Source organism: Salvelinus alpinus, chromosome 3 (genome assembly GCF_045679555.1).
Source record: "Salvelinus alpinus chromosome 3, SLU_Salpinus.1, whole genome shotgun sequence".
Taxonomy (NCBI): Eukaryota; Metazoa; Chordata; class Actinopteri; order Salmoniformes; family Salmonidae; genus Salvelinus; species Salvelinus alpinus.
This window is the reverse complement of record NC_092088.1, coordinates 104,594,388-104,609,114: the sequence shown is the minus strand read 5'-3', so window position 1 is coordinate 104,609,114 and position 14,727 is coordinate 104,594,388. Positions and strand designations below refer to the sequence as shown.

General features: G+C 45.5%; 1 protein-coding gene across 5 annotated transcripts in view; it reads right to left on the bottom strand.

The window, feature by feature from the left end:
- LOC139571652 (ryanodine receptor 2-like) overlaps positions 1-13,559 on the bottom strand; it is a 216,717-nt gene extending 203,158 nt beyond the window's left edge. For 4 of the 5 annotated variants that reach the window (XM_071394716.1, XM_071394717.1, XM_071394718.1 and 1 more), the window contains exons 1-6: positions 13,537-13,557; positions 12,026-12,593; positions 8,711-8,911; positions 7,729-7,834; positions 7,146-7,292; positions 4,940-5,213 (exon numbers count right to left, since the gene is read on the bottom strand). In XM_071394716.1, coding sequence (XP_071250817.1) covers positions 4,940-5,213; positions 7,146-7,292; positions 7,729-7,834; positions 8,711-8,911; positions 12,026-12,571 — 1,274 coding nt within the window. In that variant the 5' untranslated portion in view covers positions 12,572-12,593; positions 13,537-13,557. Of the gene's footprint in view, positions 1-4,939; positions 5,214-7,145; positions 7,293-7,728; positions 7,835-8,710; positions 8,912-12,025; positions 12,594-13,536 lie in introns of all 5 variants that reach the window. The other variant, XM_071394720.1, reaches the window with a different exon arrangement.
- Positions 13,560-14,727: the final 1,168 nt, after the last annotated feature.

The window sequence follows — 14,727 nt, the reverse complement described above, 5'->3', positions numbered from 1 at the left end:
TAGTGTCCTTACCCCAGTTAGTATGTAGTATGTAGTGTAGTACCCTTACCCCAGTTAGTATGTAGTATAGTACCCTTACCCCAGTTAGTATGTAGTATGTAGTGTAGTGCCCTTACCCCAGGTAGTATGTAGTATGTAGTGTAGTGTCCTTACCCCAATTAGTATGTAGTATGTAGTATGTAGTGTCCCTACCCCAATTAGTATGTAGTATGTAGTGTAGTGGCCTTAACCCATTTAGTATGTAGTATGTAGTGTAGTGCCCTTACCCCAGGTAGTATGTAGTATGTAGTGTAGTGCCCTTATCCCAGTTAGTATGTAGTATGTAGTATGTAGTGTAGTGCCCTTACCCCAGTTAGTATGTAGTATGTAGTGTAGTGCCCTTACCTCAGTTAGTATGTAGTATGTAGTGTAGAGCCCTTACCCCAGTTAGTATGTAGTATGTAGTGTAGTGCCCTTACCTCAGTTAGTATGTAGTATGTAGTGTAGTGCCCTTACCGCAGGTAGTATGTAGTATGTAGTGTAGTGCCCTTATCCCAGTTAGTATGTAGTATGTAGTATGTAGTGTAGTGCCCTTACCCCAGTTAGTATGTAGTATGTAGTGTAATACCCTTACCCCAGTTAGTATGTAGTATGTAGTATGTAGTGTCCTTACCCCAATTAGTATGTAGTATGTAGTGTAGTGGCCTTACCCCAGTTAGTATGTAGTATGTAGTGTAGTGCCCTTACCCCAGTTAGTATGTAGTATGTAGTGTAGTGCCCTTACCCCAGGTAGTATGTAGTGTAGTGTCCTTACCCCAGTTAGTATGTAGTATGTAGTGTAGTGCCCTTACCCCAGTTAGTATGTAGTATGTAGTATGTAGTGCCCTTACCCCAGGTAGTATGTAGTATGTAGTGTAGTACCCTTACCCCAGTCCTCTGATCATCAGTTTCTCCTCCTCACGCCCCATGCTGAAGGGTTATTATGTAGTATGTAGTGTGTAGTATGTAGTATGTAGTATGTAGTGTAGTGCCCTTACCCCAGTCCTCTGATCATCAGTTTCTCCTCCTCACGACCCATGCTGAAGGGTTAGTATGTAGTATGTAGTATGTAGTGTAGTACCCTTACCCCAGTCCTCTGATCATCAGTTTCTCCTCCTCACGCCCCATGCTGAAGGGTTAGTATGTAGTATGTAGTATGTAGTGTAGTGCCCTTACCCCAGTTAGTATGTAGTATGTAGTGTAGTGCCCTTACCCCAGTTAGTATGTAGTATGTAGTGTAGTGCCCTTACCCCAGTCCTCTGATCATCAGTTTCTCCTCCTCACGACCCATGCTGAAGGGTTAGTATGTAGTATGTAGTATGTAGTGTAGTGCCCTTACCCCAGTTAGTATGTAGTATGTAGTGTAGTGCCCTTACCTCAGTTAGTATGTAGTATGTAGTGTAGTGCCCTTACCCCAGTTAGTATGTAGTATGTAGTGTAGTGCCCTTACCTCAGTTAGTATGTAGTATGTAGTGTAGTGCCCTTACCCCAGGTAGTATGTAGTATGTAGTGTAGTGCCCTTATCCCAGTTAGTATGTAGTATGTAGTATGTAGTGTAGTGCCCTTACCCCAGTTAGTATGTAGTATGTAGTATGTAGTGTAATACCCTTACCCCAGTTAGTATGTAGTATGTAGTATGTAGTGTCCTTACCCCAATTAGTATGTAGTATGTAGTGTAGTGGCCTTACCCCAGTTAGTATGTAGTATGTAGTGTAGTGCCCTTACCCCAGTTAGTATGTAGTATGTAGTGTAGTGCCCTTACCCCAGGTAGTATGTAGTGTAGTGTCCTTACCCCAGTTAGTATGTAGTATGTAGTGTAGTGCCCTTACCCCAGTTAGTATGTAGTATGTAGTATGTAGTGTAGTGCCCTTACCCCAGGTAGTATGTAGTATGTAGTGTAGTACCCTTACCCCAGTCCTCTGATCATCAGTTTCTCCTCCTCACGCCCCATGCTGAAGGTTTAGTATGTAGTATGTAGTGTGTAGTATGTAGTATGTAGTATGTAGTGTAGTGCCCTTACCCCAGTTAGTATGTAGTATGTAGTGTAGTGCCCTTACCCCAGGTAGTATGTAGTGTAGTGTCCTTACCCCAGTTAGTATGTAGTATGTAGTGTAGTGCCCTTACCCCAGTTAGTATGTAGTGTAGTGCCCTTACCCCAGGTAGTATGTAGTATGTAGTGTAGTACCCTTACCCCAGTCCTCTGATCATCAGTTTCTCCTCCTCACGCCCCATGCTGAAGGGTTAATATGTAGTATGTAGTGTAGTGCCCTTACCCCAGTTAGTATGTAGTATGTAGTGTAGTGTCCTTACCCCAGTTAGTATGTAGTATGTAGTGTAGTGTCCTTACCCCAATTAGTATGTAGTATGTAGTGTAGTGCCCTTACCCCAGTTAGTGTGTAGTATGTAGTGTAGTGCCCTTACCCCAGTTAGTATGTAGTATGTAGTGTAGTGTCCTTACCCCAGTTAGTATGTAGTATGTAGTGTAGTACCCTTACCCCAGTTAGTGTGTAGTATAGTACCCTTACCCCAGTTAGTATGTAGTATGTAGTGTAGTGCCCTTACCCCAGGTAGTATGTAGTATGTAGTGTAGTGTCCTTACCCCAATTAGTATGTAGTATGTAGTATGTAGTGTCCCTACCCCAATTAGTATGTAGTATGTAGTGTAGTGGCCTTAACCCATTTAGTATGTAGTATGTAGTGTAGTGCCCTTACCCCAGGTAGTATGTAGTATGTAGTGTAGTGCCCTTATCCCAGTTAGTATGTAGTATGTAGTATGTAGTGTAGTGCCCTTACCCCAGTTAGTATGTAGTATGTAGTGTAGTGCCCTTACCTCAGTTAGTATGTAGTATGTAGTGTAGAGCCCTTACCCCAGTTAGTATGTAGTATGTAGTGTAGTGCCCTTACCTCAGTTAGTATGTAGTATGTAGTGTAGTGCCCTTACCGCAGGTAGTATGTAGTATGTAGTGTAGTGCCCTTATCCCAGTTAGTATGTAGTATGTAGTATGTAGTGTAGTGCCCTTACCCCAGTTAGTATGTAGTATGTAGTGTAATACCCTTACCCCAGTTAGTATGTAGTATGTAGTATGTAGTGTCCTTACCCCAATTAGTATGTAGTATGTAGTGTAGTGGCCTTACCCCAGTTAGTATGTAGTATGTAGTGTAGTGCCCTTACCCCAGTTAGTATGTAGTATGTAGTGTAGTGCCCTTACCCCAGGTAGTATGTAGTGTAGTGTCCTTACCCCAGTTAGTATGTAGTATGTAGTGTAGTGCCCTTACCCCAGTTAGTATGTAGTATGTAGTATGTAGTGCCCTTACCCCAGGTAGTATGTAGTATGTAGTGTAGTACCCTTACCCCAGTCCTCTGATCATCAGTTTCTCCTCCTCACGCCCCATGCTGAAGGGTTATTATGTAGTATGTAGTGTGTAGTATGTAGTATGTAGTATGTAGTGTAGTGCCCTTACCCCAGTCCTCTGATCATCAGTTTCTCCTCCTCACGACCCATGCTGAAGGGTTAGTATGTAGTATGTAGTATGTAGTGTAGTACCCTTACCCCAGTCCTCTGATCATCAGTTTCTCCTCCTCACGCCCCATGCTGAAGGGTTAGTATGTAGTATGTAGTATGTAGTGTAGTGCCCTTACCCCAGTTAGTATGTAGTATGTAGTGTAGTGCCCTTACCCCAGTTAGTATGTAGTATGTAGTGTAGTGCCCTTACCCCAGTCCTCTGATCATCAGTTTCTCCTCCTCACGACCCATGCTGAAGGGTTAGTATGTAGTATGTAGTATGTAGTGTAGTGCCCTTACCCCAGTTAGTATGTAGTATGTAGTGTAGTGCCCTTACCTCAGTTAGTATGTAGTATGTAGTGTAGTGCCCTTACCCCAGTTAGTATGTAGTATGTAGTGTAGTGCCCTTACCTCAGTTAGTATGTAGTATGTAGTGTAGTGCCCTTACCCCAGGTAGTATGTAGTATGTAGTGTAGTGCCCTTATCCCAGTTAGTATGTAGTATGTAGTATGTAGTGTAGTGCCCTTACCCCAGTTAGTATGTAGTATGTAGTATGTAGTGTAATACCCTTACCCCAGTTAGTATGTAGTATGTAGTATGTAGTGTCCTTACCCCAATTAGTATGTAGTATGTAGTGTAGTGGCCTTACCCCAGTTAGTATGTAGTATGTAGTGTAGTGCCCTTACCCCAGTTAGTATGTAGTATGTAGTGTAGTGCCCTTACCCCAGGTAGTATGTAGTGTAGTGTCCTTACCCCAGTTAGTATGTAGTATGTAGTGTAGTGCCCTTACCCCAGTTAGTATGTAGTATGTAGTATGTAGTGTAGTGCCCTTACCCCAGGTAGTATGTAGTATGTAGTGTAGTACCCTTACCCCAGTCCTCTGATCATCAGTTTCTCCTCCTCACGCCCCATGCTGAAGGTTTAGTATGTAGTATGTAGTGTGTAGTATGTAGTATGTAGTATGTAGTGTAGTGCCCTTACCCCAGTCCTCTGATCATCAGTTTCTCCTCCTCACGACCCATGCTGAAGGGTTAGTATGTAGTATGTAGTATGTAGTGTAGTACCCTTACCCCAGTCCTCTGATCATCAGTTTCTCCTCCTCACGCCCCATGCTGAAGGGTTAGTATGTAGTATGTAGTGTAGTACCCTTACCCCAGTTAGTATGTAGTATGTAGTGTAGTGTCCTTACCCCAGTTAGTATGTAGTATGTAGTATGTTGTGTAGTACCCTTACCCCAGTCCTCTGATCATCAGTTTCTCCTCCTCACGGCCCATGCTGAAGGGTTAGTATGTAGTATGTAGTATGTAGTGTAGTACCCTTAGTGTAGTGGCCTTACCCCAGTCCTCTGATCATCAGTTTCTCCTCCTCACGACCCATGCTGAAGGGTTAGTATGTAGTATGTAGTGTAGTGCCCTTACCCCAGTCCTCTGATCATCAGTTTCTCCTCCTCACGCCCCATGCGTACAGACAACAGCGATCTGATCTGTCCCAGTGACGCCAGCAGTTTGATGGTGTCCTCCACAGAGACTGAGTTGATGGTGTAGGCCTTGGGCAGGGCCCGGACCTGGCCCCCGATACCGTCGTACTGACGGTGGAGTAGGACAAACATGGCTCTGACCAGCTCTGGGTCCTCCATGATGCTCTCCTGGGCCCAGCGTACCATGGTCTCACTGATCAGCTGCTGCAACGTGCCTGAAGGAGGCAACAAGACCGCGGTCAGACACACCTTGACACTGGACCTTGACAAATCCTTTAGTCTCTCTATTCAGACAGACACACAGCAAAGCACTGGGACAAGGACAAGGACAAATCCTTTAGTCTGGTCTCTCTATTCAGACAGAGACACACAGCGCAAAGCACTGGACAAGGACAATGACAGACGTAGCTAGTCTTCTATTCAGTCAGACACACAGCAAAGCACTGGACCAGGCCTGATCCCAGATCCTGTTAGTCCTGGTCTAACACTGTGTCCTACAGAGGCGCAGAGAGCTGTGTACTGTGATAAGGACAGTGATAGATCCGTTAGTCTGGCCCCTAGATTCAGACAGAGACACCGAGAAAGAGTGATGACAGACAGACCCAAGGACCAACCTGATCCAATCTATAGTGCTGTCTAACCGGCTCCTACCTGATCCCAGATCTGTTGGTGATGTCTAGCTAACTCCTACCTGATCCCAGATCTATTAGTGCTAACTAACTAATTCAGCTGTAGTCTGTTATCCTTCTATTTAACTTCTACCAGCTCTGCTATAGTCTAATGCTTCTACCTTATTGTTGGTGCTATCAAACCAACTTTTATCTGATACCAGATATTGTACATACAAGTGATGGTAAAAGTTTTGTATATTGTTGGTTTGGCCCATCGCGGGTTATCTGTATTCACATACCACTGTTATCGTTCTCTTTTGCCTGACTCCTACGGCTGAGCAAGGTATGTTAGTCCTTGGCTAACCGAAACTGTTTAATATAAAACCGTCATAAGGTCTATACAATGTACTGTTTTGCCAACCATACGTTTGATTATAGTGTGGACAGTGTAGGAATTTATGTCTAACCAAGTCTCACATGAGCTCACTGATCTGGGGTATCTGTTGTAACTTACTGAGTACTTGATGACAGATCGGTTGAGTGAGTGTCCAATGTGCTCGCTGCCAGGTGCCGGAGATGCTGTGACTGTCTACCAAGGCGTAACGTTTGTGTTGATCTCTTCGTGCTGTCAGGTATGTCTTTTATTTTGATCCCAGATCTATTATGTTCTGTATAGTTTTACTTGTATATGCTGTTGTGCAGCGAGTGTGTGCACGCAGCACCTGTTAATTCCTTTTGGCGCTCTTTTGCCTGACCCTCGGCTAGCAAGGTGCCGGAGAGCTGTGACTGCACCAAGGGTAACGTTTGTGTTGTCTCTTCGTGTGCAGGGCAAATAAAAAGATTTCAACCTGAGCCCAGATCCATCAGTGTGTTGGCCAGCGTCCTAATTAATCCCAAATACTATCAACGCAGAATGAACCAACGCCTACCTGATCTGCAGACACTGTTAGTGCTGTCTAACCACTCGTGTCTGATAACAGATCTGTTAGTGCTGCTAACCAACTCGTGTCTGATCCAGATCACTGCTGTCCTACAGAGGGAAGGCTGTGTCTGTAACACTGTGTCCTACAGAGGGAAGGCTGTGTCTGTAACACTGTGTCCTACAGAGGGAAGGCTGTGTCTGTAACACTGTGTCCTACAGAGGGAAGGCTGTGTCTGTAACACTGTGTCCTATAGAGGGAAGGCTGTGTCTGTAACACTGCGTCCTACAGAGGGAAGGCTGTGTCTGTAACACTGTGTCCTACAGAGGGAAGGCTGTGTCTGTAACACTGTGTCCTACAGAGGGAAGGCTGTGTCTGTAACACTGCGTCCTACAGAGGGAAGGCTGTGTCTGTAACACTGTGTCCTACAGAGGGAAGGCTGTGTCTGTAACACTGCGTCCTACAGAGGGAAGGCTGTGTCTGTACCACTGTGTCTGTACCACTGTGTCTGTAACACTGTGTCTGTACCACTGTGTCTGTAACACTGTGTCTGTACCACTGTGTCTGTACCACTGTGTCTGTAACACTGTGTCTGTAACGCTGTGTCTTTACTTACTGGGTTTCTTATCTTTCTTCTTGTTCTTCGGCATGAAGGTCATCTTTTTCTTCAGGTAGACCACCTTCTCCACCAGAGACATGAGTCTTCCTCGGATGGTGAAGTCACTGTCTGCCTCGCTCAGCTTGTCCTCGTCTATCTCTATGCCTGATGACAGAAGGGACGGGTAACGTGTTATAACTAACTCCCGGGTGTAAATCCAACAGGGAAAATATTAATACCGTTAAGATATGAATTCAAGGTCACTGTAGTGACTTCAATGAAGCTTTCAACTGAGCTGAGCCGAGCTGTTCTTGTCTGGCCTGGTTAGGGGGTAGAGAAACTAATGGGAGGTGGCCCAGGACTACAGTGTTAGACGTACCACAGTGTGTCATCAGGTCCTGGTGGGAGTCTACAAGCTGTTCTAGTCTGGCCTGGTTAGGGGGTAGAGAAACTAATGGGAGGTGGCCCAGGACTACAGTGTTAGACGTACCACAGTGTGTCATCAGGTCCTGGTGGGAGTCTACAAGCTGTTCTAGTCTGGCCTGGTTAGGGGGTAGAGAAACTAATGGGAGGTGGCCCAGGACTACAGTGTTAGACATACCACAGTGTGTCATCAGGTCCTGGTGGAAGTCTACAAGTTGTCCTCTGATGTGTTCTGGACAGGGACAGTCCACCTTCTCGTCCTTAAAGCTCAGCAACATGTTGATCTGAGAGGAGAACATCACTGAACGGTACCGACCTGCTCAACAAACCTACGGCCCTGATCGGTTAAGTATTAATTTAACAAACGGGTGAAAGATCATCATTTAACAAACTGGTGGTTCATTTAACAAAACAGAAAAGACTTGGGTCATTTGGATAGTCCATCTGTAGATGCTCTACAGACTATCAGTAAAAATTAAAATATCTACTAACCCTAACCTTAACCCTTATTCTAACCCTAAACTTAACCCTTATGCTAACCCTAACCTTAATCCTAACCCTTATTCTAATCCAAACCGTACCCTTAGCAGGCAGTGCTTATCAACAGATAGTTTGTTGATAGTATGACCATCTGTAGACCCACAGATGAAACATCTGGCCACCCAGATAAAGTGACCAAGACTTGACCCAGCAACGCTGGGGAACATAACAGGTGAATAGTAAGATAGTATAAAGATATTCACTGACTGACTGGTTGACTGACTGACTGACTGTCTAACTGACTGATTGACTGACTGATTGACTGACTGACTGACTGATTGTCTGACTGACTGACTGACATACTGACTGACTGACTGATTGACTAACTGTCTAACTGACTGACTGATTGACTGACTGACTGACTGACTGATTGACTGATTGTCTGACTAACTGACTGACTGATTGACTGATCGTCTGACTAACTGACTGACTGACTGACTGACTGATTGAGTGACTGATCATACTGACTGAATGACTGACTGATTGACTGACTGACTGATTGACTGACTGATTAACTGACTGACTGACTGGTTGACTGACTGACTGATTGACTGACTGATTGACTGATTGTCTGACTAACTGACTGACTGACTGACTGATTGAGTGACTGACTGATCTACCTGTTCCTGAGGCGGGGATCTGAACTCCTTGGTCTTCCTGGCAGTCAGGGCAGCCGACATGTTGAGCGCCTGCATGACCTCGTTGTAGCGGAACCGCTGGTTGTCCTGGAGATGAGCCACGAAGTCATCACTGAAGCCCACCACCGCCTCGATACGGTGGCGCACCTGACAGTCACACAGGTACTGGAGCAGGTGGCACATCTAGAGAGACACAGTCCTGTTAACAACGAGTACTGGAGCAGGTGATACATCTAGAGAGACACAGTCCTGTTAACATCGAGTACTGGACCAGGTGGTACATCTAGAGAGACACAGTCCGGTTAACAACGAGTACTGGACCAGGTGACACTTCTACAGAGACACAGTCTGGTTAACAACGAGTACTGGAGCAGGTGGCACATCTACAGAGACACAGTCCTGTTAACAACGAGTACTGGAGCAGGTGATACATCTAGAGACACAGTCCTGTTAACAACGAGTACTGGAGCAGGTGATACATCTAGAGACACAGTCCTGTTAACAACGAGTACTGGAGCAGGTGGCACATCTAGAGACACAGTCCGGTTAGCAACGAGTACTGGACCAGGTGGCACATCTACAGAGACACAGTCCTGTTAACAACGAGTACTGGACCAGGTGGCACATCTACAGAGACACAGTCCTGTTAACAACGAGTACTGGAGCAGGTGGCACTTCTAGAGAGACACAGTCCGTGTTAACAACGAGTACTGGAGCAGGTGACACATCTACAGAGACACAGTCCTGTTAACAACGAGTACTGGAGCAGGTGGCACATCTACAGAGACACAGTCCTGTTAACAACGAGTACTGGACCAGGTGGCACATCTACAGAGACACAGTCCTGTTAACAACGAGTACTGGAGCAGGTGGCACTTCTAGAGAGACACAGTCCGGTTAACAACGAGTACTGGAGCAGGTGGCACATCTACAGAAACACAGTCCTGTTAACAACGAGTACTGGAGCAGGTGGCACATCTACAGAAACACAGTCCTGTTAACAACGAGTACTGGAGCAGGTGGCACATCTACAGAGACACAGTCCTGTTAACAACGAGTACTGGACCAGGTGGCACATCTACAGAGACACAGTCTGGTTAACAACGAGTACTGGAGCAGGTGGCACATCTAGAGAGACACAGTCCTGTTAACAACGAGTACTGGAGCAGGTGGCACATCTACAGAGACACAGTCTGGTTAACAACGAGTACTGGAGCAGGTGACACATCTAGAGAGACACAGTCCTGTTAACATCGAGTACTGGACCAGGTGGTACATCTAGAGAGACACAGTCTGGTTAACAACGAGTACTGGAGCAGGTGGCACATCTACAGAGACACAGTCCTGTTAACAACGAGTACTGGACCAGGTGGCACATCTACAGAAACACAGTCCTGTTAACAACGAGTACTGGACCAGGTGGCACATCTACAGAGACACAGTCCTGTTAACAACGAGTTCTCTGCAGGCAGGCAGGACATCTGATTTATGACAGGTTATATTTACAGGACAGCTAGTGATTTATGACAGGTTATATTTACAGGACAGCTAGTGATTTATGACAGGTTATATTTACAGGACAGCTAGTGATTTATGACAGGTTATATTTACAGGACAGCTAGTGATTTATGACAGGTTATATTTACAGGACAGCTAGTGATTCATGACAGGTTATATTTACAGGACAGCTAGTGATTTATGACAGGTTATATTTACAGGACAGCTAGTGATTTATGACAGGTTATATTTACAGGACAGCTAGTGATTTATGACAGGATATATTTACAGGACAGCTAGTGTGTCACGTTCCTGACCTGTTTTCTGTTAGTTTTGTATGTGTTAGTTGGTCAGGACGTGAGTTTGGGTGGGCAGTCTATGTTTTCTGTTTCTATGTTGGTTTAAAGGGTGACCTGATATGGCTCTCAATTAGAGGCAGGTGGTTTTAATTTCCTCTGATTGAGAGCCATATTAAGGTAGGTGTTTTCACACTGTTTGTTGTGGGTGGTTGTCTCCTGTGTCAGTGTCTGTATGTTACGCCACACGGCACTGTTTTCGGTTTTGTTTGTTCGTTCGTTTTATGTAGTCAGTTTTCCTGTTATTGCGTTCTTCGTGTTTCATGTAAGTTCGCCGTCCAGGTCTGTCTACATCGTTTATTTGTTTTGTTAATTATTCAAGTATAGTTCGTTTTTTCGTCTTGTGTAAATAAATTATGTCATCACACAACGCTGCTTTTTGGTTCAATCCCTGCTCCTCCTCTTCGGATGAAGAGGAGGAGGAAAGCCGTTACATAGTGATTTATGACAGGTTATATTTACAGGACAACTAGTGATTTATGACAGGTTATATTTACCAGACAGATAGTGATTTATGACAGGTTATATTTACAGGACAGCTAGTGATTTATGACAGGTTATATTTACAGGACAGCTAGTGATTTATGACAGGTTATATTTACAGGACAGCTAGTGATTTATGACAGGTTATATTTACAGGACAGCTAGTGATTTATGACAGGTTATATTTACAGGACAGCTAGTGATTTATGACAGGTTATATTTACAGGACAGCTAGTGATTTATGACAGGTTACATTTATGGGAAAGAAAATATAAATAATTCTGCTACATGGAACCAGAAGGATATCACTGCCTGGTATGGCAACTGCTCTGCCTCCAACCACAAGGCACTACAGAGGGTAGTGCGTACGGCCCAGTACATAACTAGGGCCAAGCTTCCTGCCATCCAGGACCTCTATACCAGGCGGTGTCAGAGGGAGGCCCTAAAAATTGCCAAAGACTACAGCCACCCTAGTCATAGACTGTTCTCTCTGCTACCGCACGGCAAGCGGTACCGGAGCGCCAAGTCTAGGTCCAAGAGGTTTCTAAACAGCTTCTACCCCCAAGTCATAATCCTCCTGAACAGCTAATCAAATGGCTACCCAGACTATTTGCATTGTTCCTCCAGCACCGTTACGCCGCTGCTAATCTCTGTTAATTATCTATGCATAGTCACTTTAACTCTACCTACATGTACATATGACCTCGATTAACTTGACTAATCGGCGCCCCCTGTAGCCTCACTATTGTTATTTTACTGCTGCTCCTTAATGATTTTTTACTTAACACTTCTTTTTCTTAAAACTGTATTGTTGGTTAAGGGCTTGTAAGTAAGCATTTCACTGTAAGGTCTACACCTGTTGTATTCAGCATTTCACTGTAAGATCTACACCGGTTGTATTCGGCGCATGTGACAAATACAATTTGATTTGCAAATATCATGTCCAGTGTGTCTTACGTACCTGCAGTTTGACAGGCTCCGGTAGTTTCATCTGTAGCAGTCCTTTAGGCACCTTCCCTGTCCTCTCCTCTCCTCCAGGCCCCTCCCCGCCTCTTCCTCCCTTAGCGACATCACACTCGGGCGTGTCCGCGGGCGCGTCCCCTCCCTCTGAGAACACGCTGGGTTCTATCAGCTGTAGAATGTTCTTCAGGTCTCCGTTGTGGAACACTCCCATGATCAGTAACGTGTAGAACAACTTGATGAGAGGAACGAACAGGAACTCAGTGCTGCCCCCTATAGGATCTCTGACGTGTAGACTCCCCTCGCTCACGGCCTCCGTCAGCATCTCTATGGTCTTGGTCTTCAGGATCTCCAGGGGGAACTCGGGGCTGAACTGGAAGCAGTCGGCTCCGCTGCAGATGAAGGACGGCGAGGAGAAGTGCATGCGGGGGCGGAGAGAGGTGCTCAGGCCGATCCCCGGCAGACCGTGCTTCTTCTTCTCGTCGGGGAACAGAGTGATGGACTTGGTCTCGTCCGTCATGGGGACGATGTATTCATTGTTCATCATGAGACGCGCCGTGGCATAGGTACTGAGAAGAGAAGAAATCAGTTTGTTGTCCATTTGGTTAGAACAGAAATGAATCCTCTGCCTTTTTCCCCCAACACTATGAGAGGAGCTCCTGGATGTAGAGCATGTTGTGTTGGTTAAGTGCCTTGCTCAAGGGCACAATGCTAACGGCAGATCTGACACCAGCAGCCCACCTGTAGCCAGTTCAGTCTCCATTTTCTCATCGACACAACCGGGACTTAATATGGATCTCTACAGATCGGTGCCTCACCCACGGGACGGTTGAGCTAACGTAGGCTAATGGCGTTGCATGGCGTTGTAAGTAACCAGAACATTTCCCAGGACATAGACATATCTGATATTGGCAGAAATATTAAATTCTTGTTAATCTAACTGCACTGTCCAATTTACAGTAGCTATTACAGTGAAAGAATACCATGCTATTGTTTGAGGAGAGTGCACAGTTATGAACTTGAAAAGTTATTAATAAACAAATTAGGCACATTTAGGCAGTCTTGATAGAAAATTTTTAACATAAATAAAATGGTTCATTGGATCAGTTTAAAACGTTGCACATACACTGCTGCCATCTAGTGGCCAAAATCTAAATTGCTCCTCGGCTGGAATAATACATTATGGCCTTTCTCTTGCATTTCAAAGACGATGGCACAAAAAAAAAAAAAAACGGTAGTTTCTTTATTTGTATTATCTTTTAACAGATCTAATGTGTTATATTCTCCTACATTCATTTCACATTTCCACAAACTTCAAAGTGTTTCCTTTCAAATGGTACCAAGAATATGCATATCCTTGCTTCAGGTCCTGAGCTAAAGGCAGTTAGATTTGGGTATGTCATTTTAGGAGAACATTTTAAAACTAGCGACATTCCGGTTCCTGGCCCACTTCTCTAACCTGTGGGCTAGCTACCTGAGGTGGATGTCTATGAGGAGGTCGTAGCTACCTACCTGAGGTGGATGTCTATGAGCAGGTCGTAGCTACCTACCTGAGGTGGATGTCTATGAGCAGGTCGTAGCTACCTACCTGAGGTGGATGTCTATGAGCAGGTCGTAGCTAGCTACCTGAGGTGGATGTCTATGAGCAGGTCGTAGCTACCTACCTGAGGTGGATGTCTATGAACAGGTCGTAGCTACCTACCTGAGGTGGATGTCTATGAGCAGGTCGTAGCTACCTACCTGAGGTGGATGTCTATGAGCAGGTCGTATCTACCTACCTGAGGTGGATGTCTATGATCAGGTCGTATCTACCTACCTGAGGTGGATGTCTATGAACAGGTCGTAGCTACCTACCTGAGGTGGATGTCTATGAACAGGTCGTATCTAGCTACCTGAGGTGGATGACTATGAGCAGGTCGTAGCTACCTACCTGAGGTGGATGTCTATGAGCAGGTCGTAGCTACCTACCTGAGGTGGATGTCTATGAGCAGGTCGTAGCTACCTACCTGAGGTGGATGTCTATGAGCAGGTCGTAGCTACCTACCTGAGGTGGATGTCTATGAGCAGGTCGTAGCTACCTACCTGAGGTGGATGTCTATGAGCAGGTCGTAGCTACCTACCTGAGGTGGATGTCTATGAGCAGGTCGTAGCTACCTACCTGAGGTGGATGTCTATGAGCAGGTCGTAGCTACCTACCTGAGGTGGATGTCTATGAGCAGGTCGTAGCGACCTACCTGAGGTGGATGTCTATGAGCAGATTGTAGCTACCTACCTGAGGTGGATGTCTATGAGCAGGTCGTAGCTACCTACCTGAGGTGGATGTCTATGATCAGGTCGTAGCTACCTACCTGAGGTGGATGTCTATGAACAGGTCGTAGCTACCTACCTGAGGTGGATGTCTATGAGCAGGTCGTAGCTACCTACCTGAGGTGGATGTCTATGAGCAGGTCGTATCTACCTACCTGAGGTGGATGTCTATGAGCAGGTCGTAGCTACCTACCTGAGGTGGATGTCTATGAGCAGGTCGTAGCTACCTACCTGAGGTGGATGTCTATGAGCAGGTCGTAGCTACCTACCTGAGGTGGATGTCTATGAACAGGTCGTATCTACCTACCTGAGGTGGATGACTATGAGCAGGTCGTAGCTAGCTACCTGAGGTGGATGACTATGAGCAGGTCGTAGCTACCTACCTGAGGTGGATGT